Source organism: Mobula hypostoma, chromosome 4 (genome assembly GCF_963921235.1).
Source record: "Mobula hypostoma chromosome 4, sMobHyp1.1, whole genome shotgun sequence".
Taxonomy (NCBI): Eukaryota; Metazoa; Chordata; class Chondrichthyes; order Myliobatiformes; family Myliobatidae; genus Mobula; species Mobula hypostoma.
The window spans coordinates 139,992,536-140,018,301 of NC_086100.1; the positions used below are offsets into that span (position 1 = coordinate 139,992,536).

Sequence of the window (25,766 nt, forward strand, 5' to 3'; positions counted from 1 at the left end):
CAGCACATAACAAACGAAAGATACAAATGTTCAGTCTGGCTGGAGTGGAAGATGATATTTCAGGAGGTGCCTCCTGTTGGTTATTTCACCAAGTCCCACCATTTACAACCAAACCTGCTTGATTCCCGAGCTTTGGTCTGGTTGGTTGTGGTATTGCTTAGGTCTGTGTAACGTGCATCTTCTCCTGAATGGTAACATTCCCGTGATGACAGCTGAAGGTCCAGGTGGCACCCCTTGTATTTTCCCTGGATGATAACAGTGAAGTGAGGAATATGCTTAGCTGTGATAGTGGTGATGATCCACAGAACCACTGCAATGTCTGATCTGGATTTGAGATGAAAGTTTATTCCTTTCAGTGCAGTAATCGTACCTGAATGCAGTGATGTAGTTTGTGTTAGCTTTGGACATGGTGTCCACAAATACTGTGGTTACTCCTGCTAATCCCATCATGGATAGACAATATTGAAAGGCAGACTGGTGAGGATGTGATTTATTTGGTGTTGGTTCACTCACCATCGACTGTAAGCTGGATCTTGTAGCTACTCTCCACAACGGAGTTGTTGGTACTCACCTTGCAGGTGCAATCACGAAGTACCAAAGTGTGACAGACACCTGAGCAGTCCTACCTCAACAACGAGTGGAAGCTTCTGGAAAAAGAGAGAGCATTTGAAACTTGGATCATTCCTTGTATTGTGTTGCAGGCGATTTGCTGCACAAGGATGAGTCCCACAATATCCTGAGACAAGTGGTTGATTCTACAAAGGTCATTAGCAAGCTCTGTCACTCTTCTGCATTGCTATTTAAAGAATATTTGGTAGAAAGTAATTTGCACATTCTTGTACTGCATTATCTTATAATTTCCAGAAGGCCTGTACACATGGCTGTGCTATTCCATTTTGTGGTTCCTTTTCTGCTTGCATAGCTTATGCTCTCTTGCATTTCCTTAGTCAAGCAGATCCAAGCAATCACTGCTGAATAGCTGCTGCACCAATGCCATTTGGCCTGTAGTTGGCAGTAGAGAGACAGCTGTACAGTAGAACTTCCTCTGTCATGTGGTAAATGTTAACAACTCAATACAGTTGGAAAAAGAAAAGAGATGTCAAACGTATGTCCTATTGCTTTAATTGTACTTTCTGGAGTACAGTGGATTCCAGTTAATTGGTCCATTGATTAATTGGGGTAGCCACTTATTTGGGACAACTCTCAAAGAACAAAAAACTAATTGAGAAAACAGCTGGGATTCCCTTTGTTTATTTGGGACACTATGCCACTTAATTAGCACAGAAGACTGTGGTCGACCAGGTTCTAACTAGTGTTAGTCATGTGACCGTGGTGTGGCCATTAAACACTACATAGTGCTTCAAGCAAACAGTTTTTAAATTGTATCGGTTGCTTGTGTTGTAAAAGCAGTCTTTTTGTCACTGATAGTTGGCGAAAAATAAGCAGTAAGACAATTTAGGAACTTAAAAGTCTTCTGGTCTTCCCCCCCCCACCCTTTCTCCCTAGGCCTCCTGTCCCATGATCCTCTCATATCCCTTTTGCCAATCAACTGTCCAGCTCTTGGCTCCATCCCTCCCCCTCCTGTCTTCTCCTATCATTTTGGATCTCCCCTCCCCTTCCCACTTTCAAATCTCTTACTAGTTCTTCTTTCAGTTAGTCCTGACGAAGAGTCTCGGCCCGAAAAGTCGACTGTACCTCTTCCTAGAGATGCTGCCTGGCCTGCTGCGTTCACCAGCAACTTTTATGCGTGTTGCAGACAATTTAGGACTTTTTTTTTACTGTGGTTTCAAGCATTCAGGCTTGGAGGTGCCAGAAATGGTGAGGAGTGAAAAATGAAATGATTTTCTACTTCCAACAAGCTGAGAACTATGAAGAATTTGAAGGTATCGCCAGTCATCTTGAATGTTGCAATTAAAATGAAGATTTAGACGATGCAGTCATCGATAGCATTGTACGAAGGCAGTTAATTATCTGCACTAGGTATGTGCGTTAATTTTGTTCATTTACAGTCAATAAGAAGAACATGGCAGTGTGTTGGTTGTCCGTCATAGATAACCGTAAATTCTGTGCCTTATCATGCTCTTCGCTGTCCACGAAGCATTGCAGAACCACCTTCTTGGCCGTTGGATCTCGTTGTTGACATCATTGTCCCAGTCAGTCGTAGCTGGCTTCACACGCTAGGATAGGCATGTCCCTATTTTATTGGAGTATCGGCCCACTGGCTACCCTCACCTGGTTTAGCCCACCTGGTGAAGCGGTGTACTGGGGTATGGCTGCTCGCGCATGTGAACAGCTATTTGGAGTCACAGATGAGAGCTGAGTGTTCGGTGCGAACCAAAGGTGAGTGAGCTGCCCCAGAATGGTCATGACAAGCCCATTTACCAGATTTCTGATACACTGAATGAAATACTCAGTTGATCGTGTGGATAGTCAGAGGCTTTTTCCCAGGGCTGAAATAGCTAGCACAAGAGGGCACGGTTTTAAGGTGCTTGGAAGTAGATACAGAGTAGATGTCAGGGGTAAGTTTTTTACCCAGGAAGAGGTGAGTGCGTGGAATGGGCTGCTGGCCACGGTGGTGGAGGCAGATACGGTAGAGTCTTTTAAGAGACTCTTGGAAAGGTACATGAAGCTTAGAAAAATAGAGGGCTGTGGGTAACCTTAGTTAACTTCTAAGGTAAGGACATGTTCGGCACAGCATTGTGGGCTGAAGGACCTGAATGGTGCTGTAGGTTTTCTATGTTTCTATAACTATTAGGAGTTATTAATCTTTCTTTCTTTTTAAATCTTTTTATTGAATTAGTATACAAAAGGTAAACCATATAGGCACTAATACACTGTTGCAATATAACATTACAAGAAATATAAATACGCAAAAAAAAAATTAGTGCAAACAGTGCAGTTTAGATATAAAATGACAAGGTAATATAATAGTATACTAGTTTTCATACATAGCAATAAGGAAAGGAAGAAAAAAACCCCAAACCCCCCCCCAAAAAAAAACCACCTAAAAAGCAAAGCATAGCAATGGGCTAGCTAGGAATCAAGTAGAGTTAAACAACTTAAAACAATCACGTCCTCAAACCCGACCTCCATTAAAAACAGTTAAAAAGCAAGAAGGGAATGTAAATATGGACCGAGAGAGAGAAAAAAAAAATTACATTAAATGAAAATGTTGAATAAAAGATCTCCAGGTCTGCTCAAATTTAGCTGAAAAATCATAAAGATTACTTCTAATTTTCTCCAAATTTAAACATAGTATCGTCTGGGAAAACCAAAAGAACGTAGTTGGAACATTAGTCTCCTTCCAGTGTTGTAAAATACATCTTTTCACCATTAAAGTAAGAAATGCAATCATTCTACAGGCTGAAGGAGAAAGATTACTGGAAGTTTTAGGTAATCCAAAGATAGCAATAATAGGATGGGGAGAGATATCTATATTCAATACCTTTGAAATAATATTAAAAATGTCTCTCCAAAAAGTTTCCAGAGTAGGACAGGACCAAAACATATGAGTTAAGGAGGCTATCTCCCCATGACATCTGTCACAAAGAGGATTAATATGAGAATAAAAACGAGCTAATTTATCTTTGGACATATGTGCTCTATGGACAACTTTAAATTGAATTAGGGAATGTTTAGAACAGATAGAGGAAGTATTGACTAGTTGTAAAATATGCGCCCAGTCATCTACCGAAATATTAAAGCCCAATTCCTTTTACCAATCTGACCTAATCTTATGGAATGGAGCTTTCCTAAGTTTCATAATAGTATTATAAATAATAGCCGTTACACCTTACTGACATGGATTAAGGTTAATTATAGTATCTAAAATATACGTAGGAGGTAATGTTGGAAAGGAAGAGAGTATAGTACTTAGGAAATTTCTAACTTGGAGATATCTAAGAAAATGTATTCTTGGTAAGTTATATTTGTTAGATAATTGTTCAAAAGACATAAGGGAACCATCTAAAAATAAATCCAAAAACCGTGAAATACCATTAGTCCTCCAAATTTGAAAAGCACAGTCCGTGGAAGAGGGGGGAAAGAATATGTTGCCTAAAATAGGAATCGCAAGCCCAAATTGATTAAGATCGAAAAATTTTCGGAATTGAAACCAAATACGTAAGGTATATTTAACTATCGGGTTACAAACCTGTTTATGACGTTTCAAATCAAAAGGAAGAGAAGAACCTAAAATGGAGCCAAGTGCATAACCTTGAGCAGATTGTAATTCCAATATTACCCATTTAGGAATGGATAGTGTATCTTGATCAAGTAACCAAAATTTCATGTGTCGAATATTGATTGCCCAATAATAGAATCTAAAGTTAGGTAATGCCAAACCTCCATCTCTCTTAGCTTTCTGTAGATGTATTTTACCCAGTCTCGGGTTTTTATTTTGCCAAATAAATGAAGAAATTTTAGAGTCAACTTTGTCAAAAAAGGATTTTGGAACAAAAATCGGTAGTGCCTGAAATACGTATAAAAATCTTGGCAGAATAAGCATCTTAACCGCATTAATACGGCCAATCAGAGTTAAATATAATGGAGACCATTTAAATGAAAGTTGAGTAATATGATCAATTAAGGGTAGGAAATTAGTCTTGAATAAATCTTCATGTTTACAGGTAATTTTAATCCCAAGATATGAAAAATGATTATTAATCAGTTTAAACTTAAGGTTCTGATACAAGGGAAGTTGCTTATTAATCGGGAAAAGTTTACTCTTACTGAGATTTAACTTGTAACCGGAAAAAAGACTAAATTGTGCTAATAAATCTAAAGCAGCAGGGATAGATTTTTGAGGATTAGAAATATATAAAAGTAAGTCATCAGCATAAGGTGATACTTTATGGGACTTTAAGCCCTGGGTTATCCCAATAATATTTGGAGATTCTCGAATAGCAATTGCAAGAGGTTCTAATGCAATATCAAATAATAAAGGACTAAGAGGACAACCTTGGCTAGTACCTCGAGAAAGAGGGAAAAAAGGTGAGCTTAAAAAGTTAGTATGAACTGATGCCATAGGAGAATGATATAACAATTTGATCCAAGATATAAATTTAGAACTGAAATTAAACCTTTCGAGCACCTTAAATAAGTAAGGCTATTCGACTCTGTCAAAGGCTTTTTCAGCATCTAAGGAAATGACGCACTCAGGATCATTTTGTGAGGGAATATAAACAATGTTTAACAGTGTGCGAATGTTATAAAAAGAGTAACGACCTTTAATAAAACCCGTTTGGTCTTCCGAAATAATATAAGGAAGTGCTTTTTCTAATGTTTGCTAATAATTTGGAAAAACTTTTAGAGTCAACATTTAATAAGGATATTGGTCTATAAGATGCACATTGAGCAGGATCTTTATCCTTCTTTAATATTAAAGAAATCGATGCTCTATAGAAGGATTCGGGAAGTTTACCAAGTTTTAATGAGGCCTCCAGAACCCTAAATAACCAAGGGATTAATGAGGATGCAAAAAATTTATAAAATTCCATGGTAAACCCATCAGGGCCAGGAGCTTTCTCCGGGTTCATAGAGAAAATAACATTCTTAGTCTCATCAGTGGTAAAGGAAATGTCTAGCATAGAAGATATATCATGTGAAATCTTAGGAAAATGTAGGTTATCTAAAAAGTCATACATGTATTTAGAGTCTCATGGAGATTCTGATTGATATAAGGAGGAATAAAAATCAAAAAAGGATTGATTAATCTCAGCTTGATCAAATATCAGTTGATCTTTTTGATTATAAATCTGATTAATTTGAAATTTAATGTAATTAGTCTTCAACTGATTAGCCAACAGTTTACCAACTTTGTCACTATGTACATAAAATTCGCTTCTTGTTTTCATTAATTGATTTGCAATTGAGGATGAAAGTAATAAACTGTGTTCCATTTGAAGTTCAGTTCTTTGTTTATACAACTTCTCAGAGGGAGCTGTGGCATATTTCTTATCAACTTCCTTAATCTTGTCCACAATAACCAGCTCCTCCTGCTTCAACCTCTTCTTCAAAGCAGCAGAGTACGAGATAATCTGACCACGAATATAAGCTTTAAAAGTATCCCAAAGGATGTTCATAGAAATATCTTCTGTATAGTTGATTGTAAAAAAAAAAGATCAATCTGTTCATTCGCAAAATTAACAAAATCCGAGTCCTGAAGCAACAGCGAATTAAAACGCCATTGTCTATTATTTTGTGTATTGGCCTGAATTTTAATAGAAAGCTTAAGTGGAGCATGATCCGAAATGGTTATAGTCATATTCACATTTAACCACTGAAGAAATAAGACGAGAGTCAATAAAAAAATAATCAATTCTTGAATAGGAACGGTGAACATGTGGAAAAAAAAGAAAAATCTTTTTCCTGAGGATGCAAAAAGCACCAAATGTCCGTCGACCCGGAATCTGAAAGGAATGAGTTAATCAAGGTTGCAGATTTATTGGGTAAGGTCCGTAAAAGAGCCGAAAGGTCCAAAGCTGGAGATAAACAGGTATTAAGATCCCCACTCCAGATTAGTGAAAACTCATTCAAATTCGGGAACCGATTTAATAATGATTTATAAAATTCCGGACAGTCCATGTTAGGAGCATAGATGTTAACCAAAACTACCTTTTTATTAAAGAGTAGACCACTAATCAATAGAAATCTACCATTCAGATCAGAAATAATATCGTGTTGTACAAAAGTGATTGAGGGATCTATAAAAATAGAGACTCCTCGAATCTTAGCGTTAGAATTCGAATGGGAGTGTTGATCCTTCCAAAATTTAAAAAAACGTATTCTGTCCCCCCTCCGCACATGAGTCTCTTGTAAGAATAAGGCATGTGCTTTAAGTCTCCGGAATACTTCAAAAACTTTTTTCCTTTTAATTGGATGATTAAGACCGTTAGTATTCCAAGAGACAAAATTAATAGTAGACTCCATAAACCCTAAAGTCAACCAGCAAAAAAAAGGATTGACAATAGATTCGACCCACGAACCCGGAAAGGGAACAGAACAAACAAGAGATAACAGGAAGGAGAACGCGACCAATACTTCGGTAATGTAAGTAGCCCAAGAAGAAAAAAACTAAAAAGTGAAACCCCTCCCACTGCCCCCCCGTGACCCCAAAGCTAAATCTGAAAAAGACCAGCCAGAAAGAAACGAACACTAGAACTACCCCCATGACTTCCGATAGACGCTCACTAAAAAAAAGTGTGTGTGTATATATATATATATATAAAAGGATCAGCTAAAGTTATAAAACAGTAGAGGAATAAAAAAAGTACACCGATTAAAACGAACACGATACAATACAAAGAAAAAACAAGTAAATATAAAGAAAACCGTTAACGAAGAACAGACCCTGTAATTAAACAAGAAAATGAGATAATTAACATAGACTAGTTAGGAAAAACTACAAAAAGTACGTTTGAAAACTACAAAGTTTAAGGCCTCAAAAGGAAATACGTAAAACGATGCAGAGGGAATAGCCGCCCAGAATCCCCAGGGAAAAAGAAAGGAATGACGCAGTTAAAAAAAAATGACAACCATGTTAATTAAACCGAAAAAAAAACTTTTCTGCCCTCATAGAAAGCGGAAAAAAAATTAAACTCAACAGATTAACTGCCTCCGATCAAACAGAGGTGATTTAATAATTGCGATTAAGATGTTGAAGGTAAAAATTGATCCAGGTAACTCTGGGCATCCGATGGAGAGTCAAAAAAACGGGAAGACCCATCCCGCGAACGAACCTTTAAACGTGCAGGATAAAGCAACACTAGTTTTAAATCCATCTTGTAGAGTTCCGACATCACAGATCTGTAACGGACACGTTGATCCCGAATCTGTTTACTAAAGTCTTCCACGAAACGGAAGTGAAGATCCGAGAAATCAATGTAACCTTTAGGTCGAGCGGATCGAAGCAATTTCTCCTTGTCTTGAAAATAATGAAATCGTAAAATAACATGCCGAGGTTTATCTGACTTGGACGAATATAATGGGGCTCTGTGAGCCCGATCCAATAGTGGTGGTTGGTCAGGAAATAAGGTAGGAAATGCATCTTTTAAAAGTTGAGAAAAAAACTTTATAGGGTCATCACATTCGGCAGCTTCACCAATACCAATAATTCGGATATTCTGTCGTCGCATTCTGCATTCTAAGTCAAGAGTTTTTAGAAGTCAGAAAGTTGAGTTTTTTCTTCATTACAGTAATTGTTTCTTCAATTTTCCCCATCTTGAGTTCATTTTGTTGCGTGGATTTTTGAAGATTAGATATAGCAGTCTAATGTTCTGTGATAGATGTTTCCATTTTATTGATTGCATCAATAATTTTCTGCAGTTTAGTTGAAATTTCCATACGAATCAGTTAGTAGTTGAAATTTCCGCTTGAATCAGATCCGATATAGCTTTCAAAGTTAACGGTGGTTCACTTGGAGGAGGATCGGTAAGTTTTTGTCTAACCAGAGGTTTACCGTCTTTCCCATTCTTAGACATAGCAGACCTTAAAAACATCCAAATATCAAAAAAAGCACAATTTGTTGCAAGGTATTTAAAAAAATCGGTGCCTTAATGGTTAGCTTAAATGTAGCTGATCATAGGAAAAAACTCAGAGGTAATGGAGCGAGTCAAGAACACGACCTCACTCCATGAGCTCTACCGGAAGTCTCCAACTATTAGGAGTTAATACACAGTTTTTATAGAATTGTAGCAGCATTGGTAGTGTTTGCATTTGTTCTGTATGTCATTTAGATACATAATATGTTACTCAGTTAAACAGTAATTTATGTTTTTAATACCTTTTTAACTATTGCGTGAGATGATGAGGCTATCGGAACTTTGAGGCTTTTTACTGTGCCCATGGTCTGTTCTTTATCAAATTACAGTATTGCTTTGCACTGTTGTAACTATATGTTATAACTATGTGGTTTTGTCAGTTTTAGTCTTGGTTTGTCTTGTGTTTTTTGTACTATCATTCTGGAGGAACATTGTATCATTTCTTAATGCATGCATTTCTAAATGACAATAAACAAGGACTGAGTGTCCTCATAATCTAAAAAGCTTTTTAAGTATATAAAGTGTAAAAGAGAGTTTAGGATGGGTATAGGATCAATAGAAAATGATGCTAGAAATACTGTAATGAGAGTCGCAGAGATGGAAGACATCTGCAGTCTACTGTACATTCAAGAGTGTCAGGGAAGTGAAGTTTGTGCAGTGAAAACTACGACTGAGAGGGTGCTCAGGAAGGTTAATGGTCTGAGGGTGGATAAATCTCCTGGACCTGATGGAATGCGCCCTCGTGTTCTGAAGGAAGTAGCTGGAGAGATTACGGAGGCATTAACAATGATCTTGAAATAGATTTTGACATTTTACCGGATGACTGGAAAATTGTAAGTGTTACTCTGCTATGTAAGAAGTGTGGGAGGCAGCAGAAAGGAAACATTAGACTTGTTAGCCTGATATCAGTGGTTGGGAAGTTGTTGGAATCGATTGTTAGGGATGAGATTATGGAGTACCTGGAGGCACGTGCAAAATTAGGCCAAAGCTAGCATGGTTTCCTGGAAGGAAAATCCTGCATGACTAACCTACTGCAATTTTTTGAGAAAATTACGTGCAGGATAGACGAAGGAGATGCAGTGGATATGGTGTACTTGGGTTTTCAGAAGGCCTTTGACACAGTGTCGCACAGGAGACTGCTTAGTAAGATAAGAGTCTGTGGAATCACAGGGAAGTTACTAGCATGGGTGGAGCTGGTCGGCAGAAAACAGAGTGGGAATAAAGGGATCTTATTCTGGCTGGCTGCCGGTTACCAGTGGAGTTCCACAGGGGTCAGTGTTGGGACTGCTGTTTTTTACAATGTATGTCAATGATTTGGACTACAGTATTAATGGATTTGTGGCTAAATTTGCTGATGATACAAAGATAGGTGGAGGAGCAGGTAGTGTTGAGGAATCAGAGAACCTGCAGAAAGACTTAGATAGTTTAGGGGAATGGGCAAAGAAGCAGAAAAATGGAATATAATGTTGGAAAGTGTATGGTTATGCACTTTGGTGGAAGAAATAAACGGACAGACTATTATTTAGGTGGAAAGTGAATTCAAAATGCAGAGATGCAAAGGGACTTCGGAGTACTTGTGCAAGATACCCTAAAGGTTAACATCCAGGTTGAGTTGGAGGTGAAAAAGGTGAATGCAATGTTGGCATTCATTTCTAGAGGTATAGAATATAAGAGCCCGGATGTGATGTTGAGGGTCTATAAGGCACTCGTGAGACCACATGGAGTATTTTGTACAGTTCTGGGCTCCTTGTTTTAGAAAGGATATACTGATATTGGAGAGGGTTAAGAGAAGATTCACAACAATGATTCCAGCAATGAAAGGGTTGCCGTATGAGGAACGTCTGGCAGCTCTTCGGTTGTATTCCCTGGAGTCCAGGAGAATGAGAGGGGAACCAGTAGAAACATTCTGAATGTTAAAAGGCCTGAACAGATTAGATATGGCAAAGTTATTTCCCATGGTGGGGAGTCTAGGACAAGAGGGCATGGCTTCAGGATTAAAGGACATCCGTTTAAAATGAAGATGCAGAGAAATTACTTTAGTCAGAGGGTGGTAAATCTGTGGAATTTGTTGCCACGAGCGGCTGTAGAAGCCAAGTCATTGGGTGCATTTAAGGCAGAGATAGGTTCTTGATTAGCCAGGGTATCAAAGGGTATGGGGAGGAGGCAAGGGAGTTGGGATGACTGGAAGAATTGGATCAGCCATGATTGAATGGCGGTACAGACTAGATGGGCCGAATGACCTACTTCTGCTCCTGTATCTTATTTCCATGAAACTTCGGCTAATTGGGATAGCTGCGTAATTGAACCAAAATATACTGGTCCCAATGTGTCCCAGTTAGCCGGAATCCACTGTATTGTGATGTACTGTTCTGAAAACTTTTCAAAACCTTGACTCGAACTTGACCCTTCACATTTTGTCTTGCATTGTGTCATGCATCTTATGCTTTTCCTCCCCAGGGAACACTACATATCTCTGGGAGTTCCTTCTTGACTTACTACAAGACAAAAACACTTGCCCTCGATACATCAAGTGGACTCAGCGGGAGAAGGGCATCTTCAAACTGGTTGACTCTAAGGCCGTGTCCAAGCTTTGGGGGAAACACAAGAACAAGCCAGACATGAATTACGAGACAATGGGGAGGGCTCTAAGGTAAAGGCCAACTCAAAGTATTAGCTCTTGTTATTGAGTTTTAAGCTTTTCAGTCCAAAGTGCCTGTTTGTTTAAAACAAGTTGACAAATGAAGAATGATTTGCTCTTCTGCTTTGCCTGTTACGCAAGTGCAGAAGAATCAAAAGGGCAAGTTACTTTGCACACATTAGAGAATGAGGTGTAGGGCTGGCAGCTTCCTGTCTTATAACAATAATGTGATCGGACCTCATGGGATCATTCCTGATCCAGGTACTTGCACCTCCTATTATTGTTCAAATGAGGAATAACAAGGATGTTTGCAGATCTGTCATTCCCATATCAATGTCTATTGGAGTGACCACTGCCTAAATCACTCTGTTATCTCTATTGGCCATGTTAAAGAGAAAAAGCTCATAAAAAGCTGCGGCACTTAGCAGCGGCAGCTGAGGATAAAGTCAGTGATGGATAGATAGCAACAGAAGTACAAAAGCTAGAATCGGAGCAAAGTGAAATTTTTATGGGGTTGCTAACCGAGAGATGGTCATTAGCGTGCTGGATTATAAGAAAGAGTGAGAGTTTTCAATCACAGGCATTGATTGAATTGAGGATGATCCACATGGTGGATACAGGGATGATGGTGACTGGAGGCGTGAAACACGAGATTTGATGGGCGTTGGGATAAAGGGCATAAACCTTTGAATCAAAATTTGCAAAATGTGGATGGAGGGTATTACAGTCGTTGCCTCTGGTGGTAATAAATACCTAGATGAAGCTTTCTACAGTAGATGGCCTGAAGCAGGGGCTGAAGATGGGTGATGTGACAGAGGTGGGCTGGGCACTCTGCATGGTGAATGGGAGTCTGCAGCATTGTTGAGAAATTGTGAGATTGCCAACACTTTGGCTCAGTCTCTAGTCTACAGTGTCACCATCCATCCTTGGTCACGTGTGCAAGGATCAAGCTTGTGTACTCAGCTGATATAAATTGCACAAATATATCAGTTCCATTTCATTCCAGTTTGTCGTATGGTAGTGACCCGTTGGATTTCTTGAAATTCATTGTTTTGTTTGCACTGAAAGAATCTAGAGAAACCCCAGCGACTGTTGCATTTCCTGTTTATATTTCAGACTTGAGTGATTTTCACACTGGTGAAAGTCTATAATGTCGGGATAACATGGAGTTGTGAGATATTATACAACAATGTCTGTTTTTTTCTTTCTTTAGGTATTATTACCAAAGGGGGATCCTGGCCAAGGTGGAAGGACAACGCTTAGTCTATCAGTTTAAAGAAATGCCCAAGAACTTAGTAATTATTGATGAGGACAAAGCTGATGCCAACAACGAGGGATCATATCCACCTGAAATCCGGACTGATGTAGTTGGCCACTTATCTGAAGGAATTTCTCCATCTTTAGAAAATATCTCTTCTCACATTTCCTCAAAATCTGTAGTAGCTTCTCGAGGAGCGAGGAGTTCAGCGCCGCAGAGTGTTGTGAAGCTGGGGAGGGCTGCGACGGTGAAGGTCTGGTCGCCAAGTCCCAGTGGAGTCCTATCTCCGGTGCCTACAACCTCCCTACCGGTAGTAACCTCAACAGTTCCAAGGTTAGTTGGTTCTGCTGTAAGTGGTTGCGAGTATTTTGGGAACTTGTTTACAATGCCTGTTTGAGGCAGCACAGTGGAATAGGTTGCTGGATTAAAAAGAAAGTCTGATTCCTTATTAGTCGTTTGATTACTTTCACTAAAGAGAATAAAAGTCAACTCTTGAGGAAGGAGCTCAAGGTTCAAGATTGTTTATTGTCATTCTTTAGTATACAGTGCAAACGAGAACAATATGATTGTTACTCAGATCCGATGCAACATAAAAAACACAATGAACATAAAGAACACAAGATAAAGCACAATAAATATAAAAATAATTCTATAAAAACAATGTACAAGACGACTGGTTGAATGTACATAAAATGACACTGGGTGATGTGCGTTTACTTGGGGGGGTGTTGATGGGTGGAAGTGTTGATCAGTCTGACTGTATTTGAGTCTCGTGGTCCTGGTGTGGATGTTACATTAATTGTTGTTGACACTCTGCAGATGGAGCCTGTACATGTTGGCTCACACCCTTCTCTTGACCATGATGCAAAAGTAATTAAAACAGAAATTGGTGGAAACAGTCAGCACATTTAGGCAGCCTCTGTGGAATGAGCAATAGTGTTGATGTTTCAAGTTGAAGACCCTTCATCGGAATTGATTCTTTTCTGTCTGAAACTCAACCCCCATTCCAGGAATTATTCGATCACGTTTCCTTGTTTAACCTCTCCCTTTTAAACTGTCTCACTAATACTGCATTCCCTCAATTCTGCTTTCTCCTCTGACTTCTCCACTTCTTAGGTTATGAGCACTTAGAAAATCTGGCACTAACCCAGTTAGTTATATGTAGTTTACAACTGGGTTAGTGATGTATTGTTGCATCCAGTTTATATCAAGTGTTGAGTCCTCTTGGACTCCTGTGGTAAAACTGTTTCCTATCCTACTTCAGGATCCTGCATTCTGTACCATAACCAGTCCCCTGAACAGAATAATGCCATGGTACATTTTATATCAAAGTTCAAAGTAAATTCATTATCAAAGTGTGTATAAATTATGCAAATATAACCGGAAAGAACCCAATTTTTTCAAAAAACACGCAATGTGCAGAGAGAGAAGGAAAAACACAGATCTTACAAAGAATAAAAGCAAGTAACAGCATTCACAACGCAAGTGAGTCCATAGACCCGCTGCCTCGATCCATCAGATAGTGGGGCAAATCATCACGCAGCTCGCGGCCCGGAGCACTGACGCTGCGGAGAGTGGAGTCAATGTTGCAGAGCACCAAGCAGAACTGGCCTGACCCTTGCCTCCGGTCCTAATGCCTTGCCTTTTCAGGCCATCCGGCTCAGTGTTTAAATTGTCCAAACACTGCGTTGTCCCCTGCACTGGGACCCGGCCCCGTCACATCAGTACGTTCTGGGCTTCCTCGATTTCACCTTGTACCCACACGCCTAGTCAGCCTCGCCTTCTCTCACCTATTCTTGTGTTGATTGTTTGCCACAATTTTCCACAGAAACATTAATCATTTAGTTGTATTATTTGCTTTATGAACCGCCAGTAAGCTGTTGCCCATCTTCAGTAGCATCATCTAAGTCATTATAAGTAAAATCACATCTCATTATGTTTTTATTTATGGGACATTGCGGTTGGTGCCATACTTTCTATATGTCAGTTATTGTTCTTCATAGGATTAAGTCTGATAACATGGTAAGTACTCTACAAATAAAAGCCTTCCCTTAAACTGCTCTTGGTTCTTCTCAGCACCCTTTCCTAACAGGCATAATAAATCATGGTGTTCTTTGCCACTGAAGTTGGTCTGCCCTTTTGCAGCTTCCACACTGCACGCCTGCTTCCCTAACTCTGATTCCAAATCTGTGTGTGTGTTCTGTTCTATATTCCCTTGTTTCTGAGTCCCAGTGCCTAACTGTGATTCCAAATCTGTGTGTGTGTTCTGTTCTATATTCCCTTGTTCCTGAGTCCCAGTGCCTAACTGTGATTCCAAATCTGTGTGTGTGTTCTGTTCTATATTCCCTTGTTCCTGAGTCCCAGTGCCTAACTGTGATTCCAAATCTGTGTGTGTGTTCTGTTCTATATTCCCTTGTTCCTGAGTCCCAGTGCCTAACTGTGATTCCAAATCTGTGTGTGTGTTCTGTTCTATATTCCCTTGTTCCTGAGTCCCAGTGCCTAACTGTGATTCCAAATCTGTGTGTGTGTTCTGTTCTATATTCCCTTGTTCCTGAGTCCCAGTGCCTAACTGTGATTCCAAATCTGTGTGTGTGTTCTGTTCTATATTCCCTTGTTCCTGAGTCCCAGTGCCTAACTGTGATTCCAAATCTGTGTGTGTGTGTTCTCTTCTATATTCCCTTGTGCCTTCAGCAGTTCACCTTGTTCCTGAGTCCCAGAGCCTGCCTACTGAAGCTGATCCACCAAAGTGCTGTCAGCCCAACTCTTTGTTAATTGGCTCTCTGTGGTTCCTTCTCACCTGCTGTTATCCTCCCTCCACCCCATCCCACTCATCTCAATTCTCGCAAGCTGTGCCCCATTTCCAACAGCACTTCCCTCTTCAAAATTCTTGAGCGTGCTGCCGTGTTCCAAATTTCTGCCCGTCTCTCTCTATTTTTTTTCAAGCAGTGTTATGCCTCTGCTGAAGCACTGGAACAGTCAGAGAACATCCACTGTAATCAGTGTGTTGCCCCTCTTTGAGCAGCTCTGAACTCTGTAGCCGCTGGTAACTACTCCACCTTCCTCTGTCCACTGTCCAGTACAGAGTCACTGTCCTCACTTGTGCTTCATTGTACCCAGGTAATTCCAGTGTTTGCTTCTCTTGCTCCTGAAGCCAATGTGCTGGCTCATTCCCACTGATCTACGTTGGCTTATGTTCTCCCAAATCCACACAGTAAAAAGTTTCACCTTGTTGCTTAATTTCATTCATATGTTGCCCATTCCACAACACCCCTACAAATATCCCCTCAGTGTCCTGCTCCTCAGCTCTCTGGCCATTACTGCAGTTCCCTTTAATGGTTCTTTAGCATCTTAAACTGACAAGATTCACTCTGGAACTTGCTCTCTCAGCTCCTCCAAATCCTTGTCCTTTAAGATCCTTATTAACACCCTACCTCTTAGACAATTCTATTTCTGACTACACGTCTGAAGAGTGCAGTGGAACATTCTGTGCTGGAGGGGTGCGTAACGGGGCAGCATGGTAGCACAGCGCTTTGCGGTACAGGTGATCCAGGTTCAATTCCTGACGATGCCCATCAGGAGTTAGTATGTTCTCCCGTGACCGCATGCCTTTCCTTCCACATTCCAAGGACGTACTGGTTGGTATGTTAATTGGCTATTGTAAGTTTTCCTGTCATTAGGCTAGGATTAAATCCGGGGGTTGCTGGGTGACATGGCACGAAGGGCCTGTTCTGTGCTTTAGCTTAGTAAATAAATAACTGCAGCTTGCTCTTTTGGAATACGGGGGCAAAATGGTCGCTGGCTCTGACCATGGTATAGCAGTATGAAGTATGAACCTTAGTGGAGAAGTGCAGATAGGTACTCAGCAGCTCAGGCAGCATTTGTGGAGAGAGAGCCACTTTCAACTTGATGGGTTGCACGTACAATAAAATAGATTCTATCGGGTTAGAAATAAGTAAGCAGTATTAAATGCTATATCTGGTGTTCATATCCAGTGTTAATCATGTGCAAATATATTAGCTAGACAAGGCCACTCTCGGCAGAGTTGTCTGTTATGATCTGTGGGGAACCTGGGCAGAAAATGGAGTTGGGCATTTGAGGCTTGTAGGAAAGCTAGTCATTTGTAGTTGTTGGTTGACGTTTACCAAAGAATTTTCCGGAATATTTCTCAGGCTATGTCTAGTCTGCAGGTCACCACTTTGTTGGATAACCCATGCTATGTATTATGCTGATTTTCTATGCTCAGTATGAATAAATGGCATCATTACAGAATAAAATTCCTCTGGATCCCACCATATTGTTGTAATAACTTCATTTATTTATGGCTGGGAATTATATAGTTTGTGTTGTATTTTCGCTTTTCTGCTTCAGCTGCTGTTTGATATGCAAGAATTTATGGAAATGATCCAGATATGCACGAAGTAATGTTGTCATTTAGAGAAGAAAGTAACAGAAAAGCTATCCTATCTGTCATAAATGCTCAACTCATCCCTTAGCTCTTTGGTTGAAAGAATTATGATTTGCAGCTGATTGAGGTCACAGCCCAGTTATTGCAGGTGCTGCCATCTAGTGTTCCTATCGTGCCATGCACCCAAAAGTAAAAGCTGATTGTGACGTCAAATAATCCAGGATGGACCTTTTGTCGTTAACATTCTTGTCGAATCTCGCTTGGTTTTAGAAGTGAATTATCAAAACACATGAATAAATAAGGTGTCAAAATTTTGCAGTTGTCAATAAAGATAGAATAAACTCTGCCTGGTTATCTTCTGCAAAGTGAATAGATGAGCTAAGTGTTTGATAATTAATTTTCTCCTCAGATTTAATCTGAGCATTAAAAAAAAATTAACAAACCTAGTTGAACACCACTTTAATCCTGGTGGCTAAACTTGTTATTTCAGATCATTATCCATTAAATTAATACCAAAAAAGAACTAGATTTATGATTCTGCAATTCTTAAAGAATTCTTCTTGCCTACACTTGTACATCAAATTCCATTAAATTCATTGTTAAATAATTATACTTGTATTGCAAGTCCCCTCAATCAGCTTGATGAATTTTGGTTGTTCTACAACAAGGTTAATTAATGTTAGGGTGCAGTGTAGCAGCTTTCTATGCTATGAAGCAGAGCTCTGCTCTAAACTGACCCAGGCATATGGGATTCCTTAAGTTATTAACATTACATAACTAGTGGTAATAATTAAATATCAAAAGGAACAAAGTTTACTAATCTAATCCTATGTGAATAGCTTAGCTTAAAAGGGATACACCAGTGATGAGGTAAAATAGCTGCTTCTCTTCAATGGGAAAATGCGATTTGTTTAAAAGTCATTCTTGCAGGGTTACAATTGGTGGGACTTTTTAATTTTTAATTGAAATTCTTTGTCACAGTAAACAATTTTGGAGCAAATTTGCTCATAAACTTAAAAAGCATTGGACTATAGTCAGTAATCAGTGTCCTATCTTCACATGTGCCTGTAATCTATTAGGCAAGACCAGTTTCTACTGCCCATTGCACTGCTGGAGTTTAGGGCAGCAATGAAGGTTCTCTCTCTCTGGCGGTATTCAGGGCTTCCACCATGATGTCAGTCACTCTGTTTTCACTACTGTCAGTCAGGCGAGTGCCAGAGAAGACTCAGGAATACCGTCACACTTAGATGTAGAAGGATTCTTTATGCTGTTTCCATAACAGTTTGGTTTACCGGTCAGTTGTCAGGCCTGAGCTGAACCCCTGAACCTGGAGGACCGGTGGACCACTCTTAGTCTGACTTCTTTGACCAGTTTGGTATGGGTGACCCTGCCAAGAGCCAAGGCACTGGCTCCAGCCAACATAACTCTCTGAGTCATTGAGGCAACAAGCCTCCAAATCCCATAACAAGGTTCTGCTCCTCTCAGAGGAGGTGAGAGCAGATTCAGCTGTAATCTCATGGACAGTACAGAAAAGGATCTTGCACGCCTCGCCTGTGCCAATTGTTATGCCCATCTGTATTCATCCCATTTGCCTGAATTAGGCTTGAATCCCTCAGCCTTTCCAACCCAAGTACTTGTCCAAACAGCTCTTAAATGTTGCAGTTGTATCTGCTTCCATCACCTCCTCTGGCAGCTTCTTCCAGATATTTGGTAGCCTTGTGTGGATAAACTTATTCTTCATCTCCTTTAAATATCTCCCTTCTCACCATAAACCTCTACATTCTTCTAGATTCAGCTGTCCTGGGGGAAAGATTTTGACTTGCTCCTATCAATTCCTCAGTGTTCTCATAATTTTGTTAATCTTTGTAAGGTCACTCCTCAGCCGCCTACATTTCAGGGGTAGTAAACCCTCCCTTCCCTTGAAACCATAGCCCTCTGTTCCTGAAGAATCTCTTCAGCATTGTCTATACATGATACCACATCCTTCCTGTAATATGGCAGCCAAAACTGTACACATGCTTGTGAGCGTGGTTGAAGGAGGGGAAGTCAGTTGGGAGTTGAAGTTGCAAACTAGAAGCAGATTGAATGACCGCAAGAAGAGCATACAAAGTTCAGTAAGATTTGAAATGGAGTTAATCTGTTGATGTAACTTGAGTGTACTTGAATTTATTTAACATACAGCTGCCTGGTCTGTGCCAGGCAATGGAGTGAAAGGATGTAGGCAGGACTGGAGAGCTGAGATCACTTTCGGATGATGGTGGCGGCAGCTTGAGGGGGCAGAAAGGCCTACACCTGCTCTTAATTTGTATGTTCATGTCTGCTGTTCATATGGAGGGAAGGAAAAACAATATAGAGACATGGGTTCTACCACAGAGCCAAAATAAAACCACAAAGGCTTACAAAGTGAAATATTGCAAGAGTGATTTGACAGCTCTAATATATTGCAAGAAGTGTCACAAGAAAGTGCACGCACAATTGTAATATATCTGATTTTGGCACGTGAAGTTCATCATCTGCATACAAAGTTTTTAAACAGCTGGGATTCAGGAATGGTATGTTGTTTAAACCTTGTGACTTTTTGAAAGGTTTTTTTGTAACAGTTTTGTGCAGTGCATGGGCTGCACAATACAAACGGCATGATTTTGATTGTAAATATCCCTGCATAAAATGTGTTATAAAACATTACAGTATAGAAGAAGAGTTTAAAACAAAGATTATATTGAATGTGGAAATGGTTCTTTCAGATGGTTGGGCACTTTCTGGAGAGAGTGCATTTTATTGTGTAATTTTCATTCTAAGACACTGGTTCTGATATTAAGCTTTACTGTGTTTGTGGTAGATGTTTGCCATTTGTGGTTCACTCTTTTCGTGAGGGGAGGAAAGCTATAGTTTACTCTTTGGGAAGTATCAATATAAAAAGAGTGTATTCATGAATCCATCAACGTGCATGGTGGCGTAGTGGTTAGCGTTTACAGTGCCAGTGACATGGGTTCAATTCCTGCTGCTGTCTTTAAGGAGTTTGTACGTTCTCCCCATCCCTGTGACCGCGTGGATTTCCTCCAGGTGCTCTGGTTTCCTCCCACAGTCCAAAGATGTGCTGGTTGGTAGGTTAATTTGTCATTGTAAATTCTCCCAAGATTAGGCTCAGATTAAATTAGGCGGTTGCTGGGCAGTGTGGCTCAAAGGGCCAGAAGGGCCAGTTCCTGGCTGTATCCTGATAAATAAGTAAATAAACAGATGTTTGCCAGGGTGGAAATACTTCGAATGGGGGTCTGATAAGTAGAATGCAGAGAAGAGAGGTTGCTATATTTTCCTGCACCAAGTCCAGCTCCTTCACTTTCTCTGCCAACGAGCAACTTGCTGATGGGGTCGACCTGCGATACGTCAAGTTCTTCATGTCCAGCAGGGCCTTGTGATCATAAAACAAGTATGTTGTTAAAAGGTAATTGTACTGACAGTTGTACTGAACATTGGTGAAGCCACATTTGGAAAATTGAATTGAATTGACTTTTTTTAGTTACATCCTTCATATATATGAGTAAAAATCTTTACATTACACCTCTGTTTAAATGTGCAATTTATAGTAATTTATAATAAATAGTATGTACAGCAGGATAGTCCATATAACATAGAAATACAGTTGTGTCAGCATGATTTAAGCAGTCTGATGGCCCGGTGGAAGAAGCTGTCCGGGAGCCTGTTGGTCCTGGGTTTTATGCTGCGGTACCGTTTTCTGGATGGTAGCAGCTGGATCACATCCCCAACGATCTTTCAGGCCACTTTTACACACCTGTCTTTGTAAATGTCCTGAATCATGGGAAGTTCACATCTACAGATGCACTGGGCTGTCCGCATCACTCTCTGCAGAATCCTGTGAGGGAAGTACAGTTTCCGTACCAGGCAGTGATGCAGCCAGTCAGGATGCTCCCAATCCTGCCCCTTTAGAAAGTTCTTAGGATTTGAGGGCCCACACCAAACTTCTTCAACCGCCTGAGGTGAAAGAGGCGCTGTTACGCCTTTTTCACCATACAGCCGGTATGTACAGACACGTGAGATCCTTGGTGATGTTTATGCCGAGGAACATAAAGCGGTTTACCCTCTCAGCCCCAGATCCATTGATGTCAATAGGGGCTAGCCCGTCTCCATTCCTCCTGTAGTCCACAACCAGCTGCCTTGTTTTTGCAACATTGGGGGAGAGGTTGTTTTCTTGACACCACTGTGTCAGGGTGGTGACTTCTCTGTTGGCTGCCTCATTATTATTTGAGATTAGGTCAATTAGTGTAGTGTCGTCAGCAAATTTAATTAGCAGATTGGAGCAGTGGGTGGCAACACAGTCATGGGTATACAGAGAGTAAAGGAGGGGGCTTAGGACACAGTCCTGAGGGGCACCTGTGTTGAGGGTCAGAGGGGAGGGAGCTGTCTCTTACCATCTGTCGGCGATCTGACAGGAAGTCCAGGATCCAGCTGCACAAGGCAGGGTCAAGGCCAAGGTCTTGACAGGAGCTTCTTGTCGAGCCTGGAGGGAATTAATAGTGTTGAATGTACTCCAAGAACAGCATTCTCACATAAGCATCCTTCTCCAGACGTGTAAGGACGGTGTGTAGAACTGTGGCTATTGCGTCATCTGTCGATCGATTGTGTTGGTAGGTGAATTGTAGGGGGCCCATTGTGGGTGGTAGCATGCTGCAGTTTCGGTTACCCTGATATAGGGAAGATGCCTTTAAACTAGGAATAAGTATAGAGGAGGTTTACAAGGATGTTGCCAGGACTTGAGGGACTGAGTTATTGAGAGAGATTGTGCAGGTTGCGACTTTATGATTGAAGTGTCGGAAAAGGAGATGTATAAAATAATGAGGGGCATGGAGAGGGTGAATGCGACAGTCTTTATCCCAAGGTTGGAAAATCAAGAACCATATGTTTAAGGTGAAAAGGGAAATATTTATTAGGAGCCAGCAGTACAGGTTCCTCGCCTGGGGGATAGTCAGTGTATGGAACAAGCTGCCAGAGCAAGTAGTTGAGTCAGATTACAGTACTGTGCAGAGGTCTTGGGCATGTACAGTACATATAGCTGGGGTGTCTTAAGACTTTTGCACAGTACTGTATTTGACAACGTGGAGCGGAGAGCGACTTTGTAAATCTGTCAGGAGCCAAGGATGTCAGGATTGGTGAGAGTGGAGTGCCGCCGGAAGGCTGGGGGACAGATACAGGTGGCAGAGAGAAAGTGTTTTGGCAGATGGTAGTGTGGGTACAGGCACACCCAGCCATGAGACGCCAGGCAAGGTCATGTGGTTCCAAACAATAGGTTTACTGATCCTTACGGAATACCTCTCCCTTCCCCTTTCCCACTCTCAGTCCATAATAGCACATTCAGATTTATCATTACTCACATATGTCATGAAATCTGTTATTTTTTGCAGCAGCAGCACAGTGCAATACATAAAATTACTACAGTACTGTGCATTAACAAAACTTAAAAGGTATTCAGAAAGGTACATGGGATAGGAAAGGCTCGGGGGAGGGGGGATATAGACCAAATGCAGGCAGATTGGACTAGCTCAGCTGGGATTTCTCGGTCAATATGGATCAGATTGGCTGACGGATCTGTTTCTGTGTGACTATACAACTCCAGTGTGTCAGATGCAGAACATATGGTAAGAATGGAGCCTAAATATAGTTGTACGTTTCTCATACTTTGTGCTTGTTTGTCTACAGCAGAACTGTCCGTGTGGCAATGCAGGTGCCTGTTGTAATGACCTCTTCGGGCCAGAAGATTTCATCAGTGGCCGTTCAGTCAGTGAACCCGGTTTCAACAGTAATAACCAGCACAAACACGACTGTTACCACTCCAAAGGTTCTCATCCAAACCATCCCAACAATGGTACCTCCTACAACAGAGAATGGAGACAAGGTCACCATGCAGCCTACAAAAATTATTACTATCCCTGCGACACAGATAACCCAGTGTCACTTACAGACAAAGGCAGGCTTGGCTACGACCGGCAGCATTAACATCGTTGGAGCTCAGGGAGCTATTCGAGCTCTTTCTCCAATGCCCATAGCAGGAGGAACACCTGTGATGAGACTAGCAGTGCCTGCCCAGCAGTCTACCAGCCAGAGTCCTGCTCGAGTTATTACTGCAGTTATCAAAGGAGCAGACGTCAAACAGGAAGGCATGGCTGCAAAGGTGGGAGCCGAGGTCCATAATATGCCCATGATTAAGGAAGAGCGTTCAGTGGAGGGCAGCAAAACAGTGACTCGTTGGGTGGTTGTCAGTGCACCCTCAACAATCGCCCTTCCTTTGACAATGAAAACAGAGGCAGAAGGCACGGTGACTGGTGAAAAATAGCTGTGCAACTGTTAGTAGAGTTGGCAGTGGGACTTTTCCAGCAGGTAGTAGACTTTTCCATCCCACGCTTTGCTGTGGGTCGTGAGCCACGTCATCAAATGCTGACAAAGGAACTTTTCAAATAGGAACAAATGATACTTCAATGAATTCGAATGCAATTGATTGTTCATTGCGTATTGATCCAAAAAAAATGGGACCATGTGTTTCACTACATTTTAAGTCTATATTAAGAACTTCTGAAACACTAATGTTTTGGTGATTTGGTTTGGAATGTTTTTCTGAAGACTGCAGAAATTTTAAAGCACAAGTGATATCAGGAATTTACTTCCACTCCCAGTTGTCATTTTATTATGAGGTCTTGTCTGTGCTTTAAGGGGTAGGCCATTTAGAACGGAGTTGAGGAAAAGGCTTTTTCACACAGACAGAGTTGTAGATCTGTGGAATGCTCTGCTTCAGAGGGCAGTGGAGGCCAATTCTCTGGATGCTTGAAAGAGTTAGATAGAGCCCTTAAAGATAGCGGAGTCAAGTGATATAGGGAGAAGGCGGGGACGGGGTACTGATTGTGGATGATCAGCCATGATCATGGTGAATGGCGGTGCTGGCTCAAAGGGCCGAATGGCCTACTCCTGCACCTATTGTCTATTGTCTTTGAGCTCAGATGTGACCTTGTCTTTGCCATGTTAATGACGACACAGTTCACACTGGCTGTAACTTAGTGTTTGAAGCAGAGGACTGCATCTTCTTTCCCAGCATTCCAATCCTTCTGTTGGTTCAGTTTTAATAAATAGCAAAGCAGTAGTCTTCTGTCATGTTTACTAATATAAATCCGTCCCAATTTAAGAGTTACCATTTTCACAGACTAAAATGTACTTTAAAATGTTGTTCCCTTAATTTCCATTTGAAGCCCTTCCCAGCATGTCTCACACTCCACATCCTGTTACCTTTAAGAAAATAGCCTCATAGGTCTTCCCTGGAATCATAAAATGAATTAGCACAATGGTTATTTATTTGAAGGGTCATATAATGGTAACAACTCACAGCCCATTGCTCTGTAAATGTAAGAGCTTGTTGCAGAGTTCAATGTAAATTTATTATCCAAGTACGTATATGTCACCATAAACTACCCTGAAATATCATTTTCTTGCAGAGTTGGCCTGCAAGAGAATTCCTGGTAACACTGGTTCTTTTAAAACTAAATGCTGCCTATTGCATTTCAAAGGAATATTGACATTTGTTAAATAACACTGTGTGCACACAGTACTTTTCCTTCTACTGGTGCTAAGTGAGTTCTCTACAAACCGTATGGAATGTGAAGGATTACGTTGAAACGGAAGTTATTACTTTTATTTGGAGGAGGTTTGGTATTTTCAGGATTTGTATAATTACATTTAGTGAGCAATGTTAAATGACATTTGAGTTTTTCCATTTTTTAAAAAAAAAGATAAGCTATATACAAACTAGCTTTTTGTTAAAAGCTCTTTTTAATCTTACATGAAGCACAGTATTGTTATGGAGTAACATGTTATTTTATGGTAGTTAGAACCTGCCAGACACAGATTCTGGTCAAGTTAAGTGACCGACCTTTGGCTATAACCTTTTTTTTTAAATAATACCTGTGTTACTTTGCCTTGGTGTATGTATAAACACTTTGCTTTTATTTTCCTGCCACTTAAAGGTCACATGTTCAGTCTAGCTTAGTGCAATGAGCTGTTCCTTTTCAGGTAGTTCTAAACCTGTTGACTTCAATTAAAGAGGAAGTCTCGCCATCAGGACCCAAATATTTTAAAAGGAAAACTATTACATGAAATTATAATTAACATCCTTTTGTCCATCTATTTTATCAATTTTTATGTACATGTTGAAGATGAACTGTGATGTATGTGGGAGGGGAGAATTGTTTTGGTTAGGACTGTTGAGGTACCATATGCAGTTAATGTTCAGCTCCTCCATGGCGACTCTCTCCCTTTTTCCCTGGTACTGCCTTTGGATTTCACCAGTGCTCACTGTTCAAATGTGTTCAAAAACCTGAAACAATGGACCAAAACGATGTTAAACCCTTCAAAACCACCTGCTTTTTAAAACTGGATTCTGGTATTGAAACTCCCTCCTTAATGAGTGATTAGGGAGATTACCAGTGTTCTGACTGAAGATGTTTGTACAGTTTCAACATTTGAAGTATATTCTATTTTGTTGTACTCTTGTTTCAAAGTGTATTCAAGTAGATTTTACCAAACTTTAACAGTGAATCCTGTTTTGATTGTGTTTTGGTAAAGAAATACAAAGTATATTGAGTGTCTGTGCATCTTCTTTAAAAGCCGTATCGACAAGAAGACAGTTTCTTATCTTAGGTGACACCAAGTCAATGGAGGCTAAATGCATCACTCTGAAAGCAGACAGGGGGTTTCAGCTTCACTTCTGACCTGGGGTTCTGTCTGAGTTTGCACATTCTCCCTGTAACGGCACAAGATTTCTCCAGGGCTCCAGTCTCCTCCCACTTCCCACAGTTGGTATGCGAAATGGCTATTTTAAATTAACCCCTTAGTGTTGGGCTGAAGGCAGAAAGGTTGATGGGAAATTAA

At 40.6% G+C, this 25,766-nt stretch overlaps 1 protein-coding gene across 4 annotated transcripts in view; it reads left to right on the top strand.

The window, feature by feature from the left end:
• The window catches only part of LOC134345647 (ETS-related transcription factor Elf-2-like), a 161,474-nt gene extending 135,921 nt beyond the window's left edge, over window positions 1–25,553 (top strand). For 2 of the 4 annotated variants that reach the window (XM_063046651.1, XM_063046653.1), the window contains 3 exons: window positions 10,998–11,190; window positions 12,392–12,769; window positions 22,557–25,553. In XM_063046651.1, the coding sequence (XP_062902721.1) occupies window positions 10,998–11,190; window positions 12,392–12,769; window positions 22,557–23,187 (1,202 nt within the window). In that variant the 3' untranslated portion in view covers window positions 23,188–25,553. Of the gene's footprint in view, window positions 1–10,997; window positions 11,191–12,391; window positions 12,770–22,553 lie in introns of all 4 variants that reach the window. The other 2 variants (XM_063046650.1, XM_063046652.1) reach the window with 2 other exon arrangements.
• Window positions 25,554–25,766: the final 213 nt, after the last annotated feature.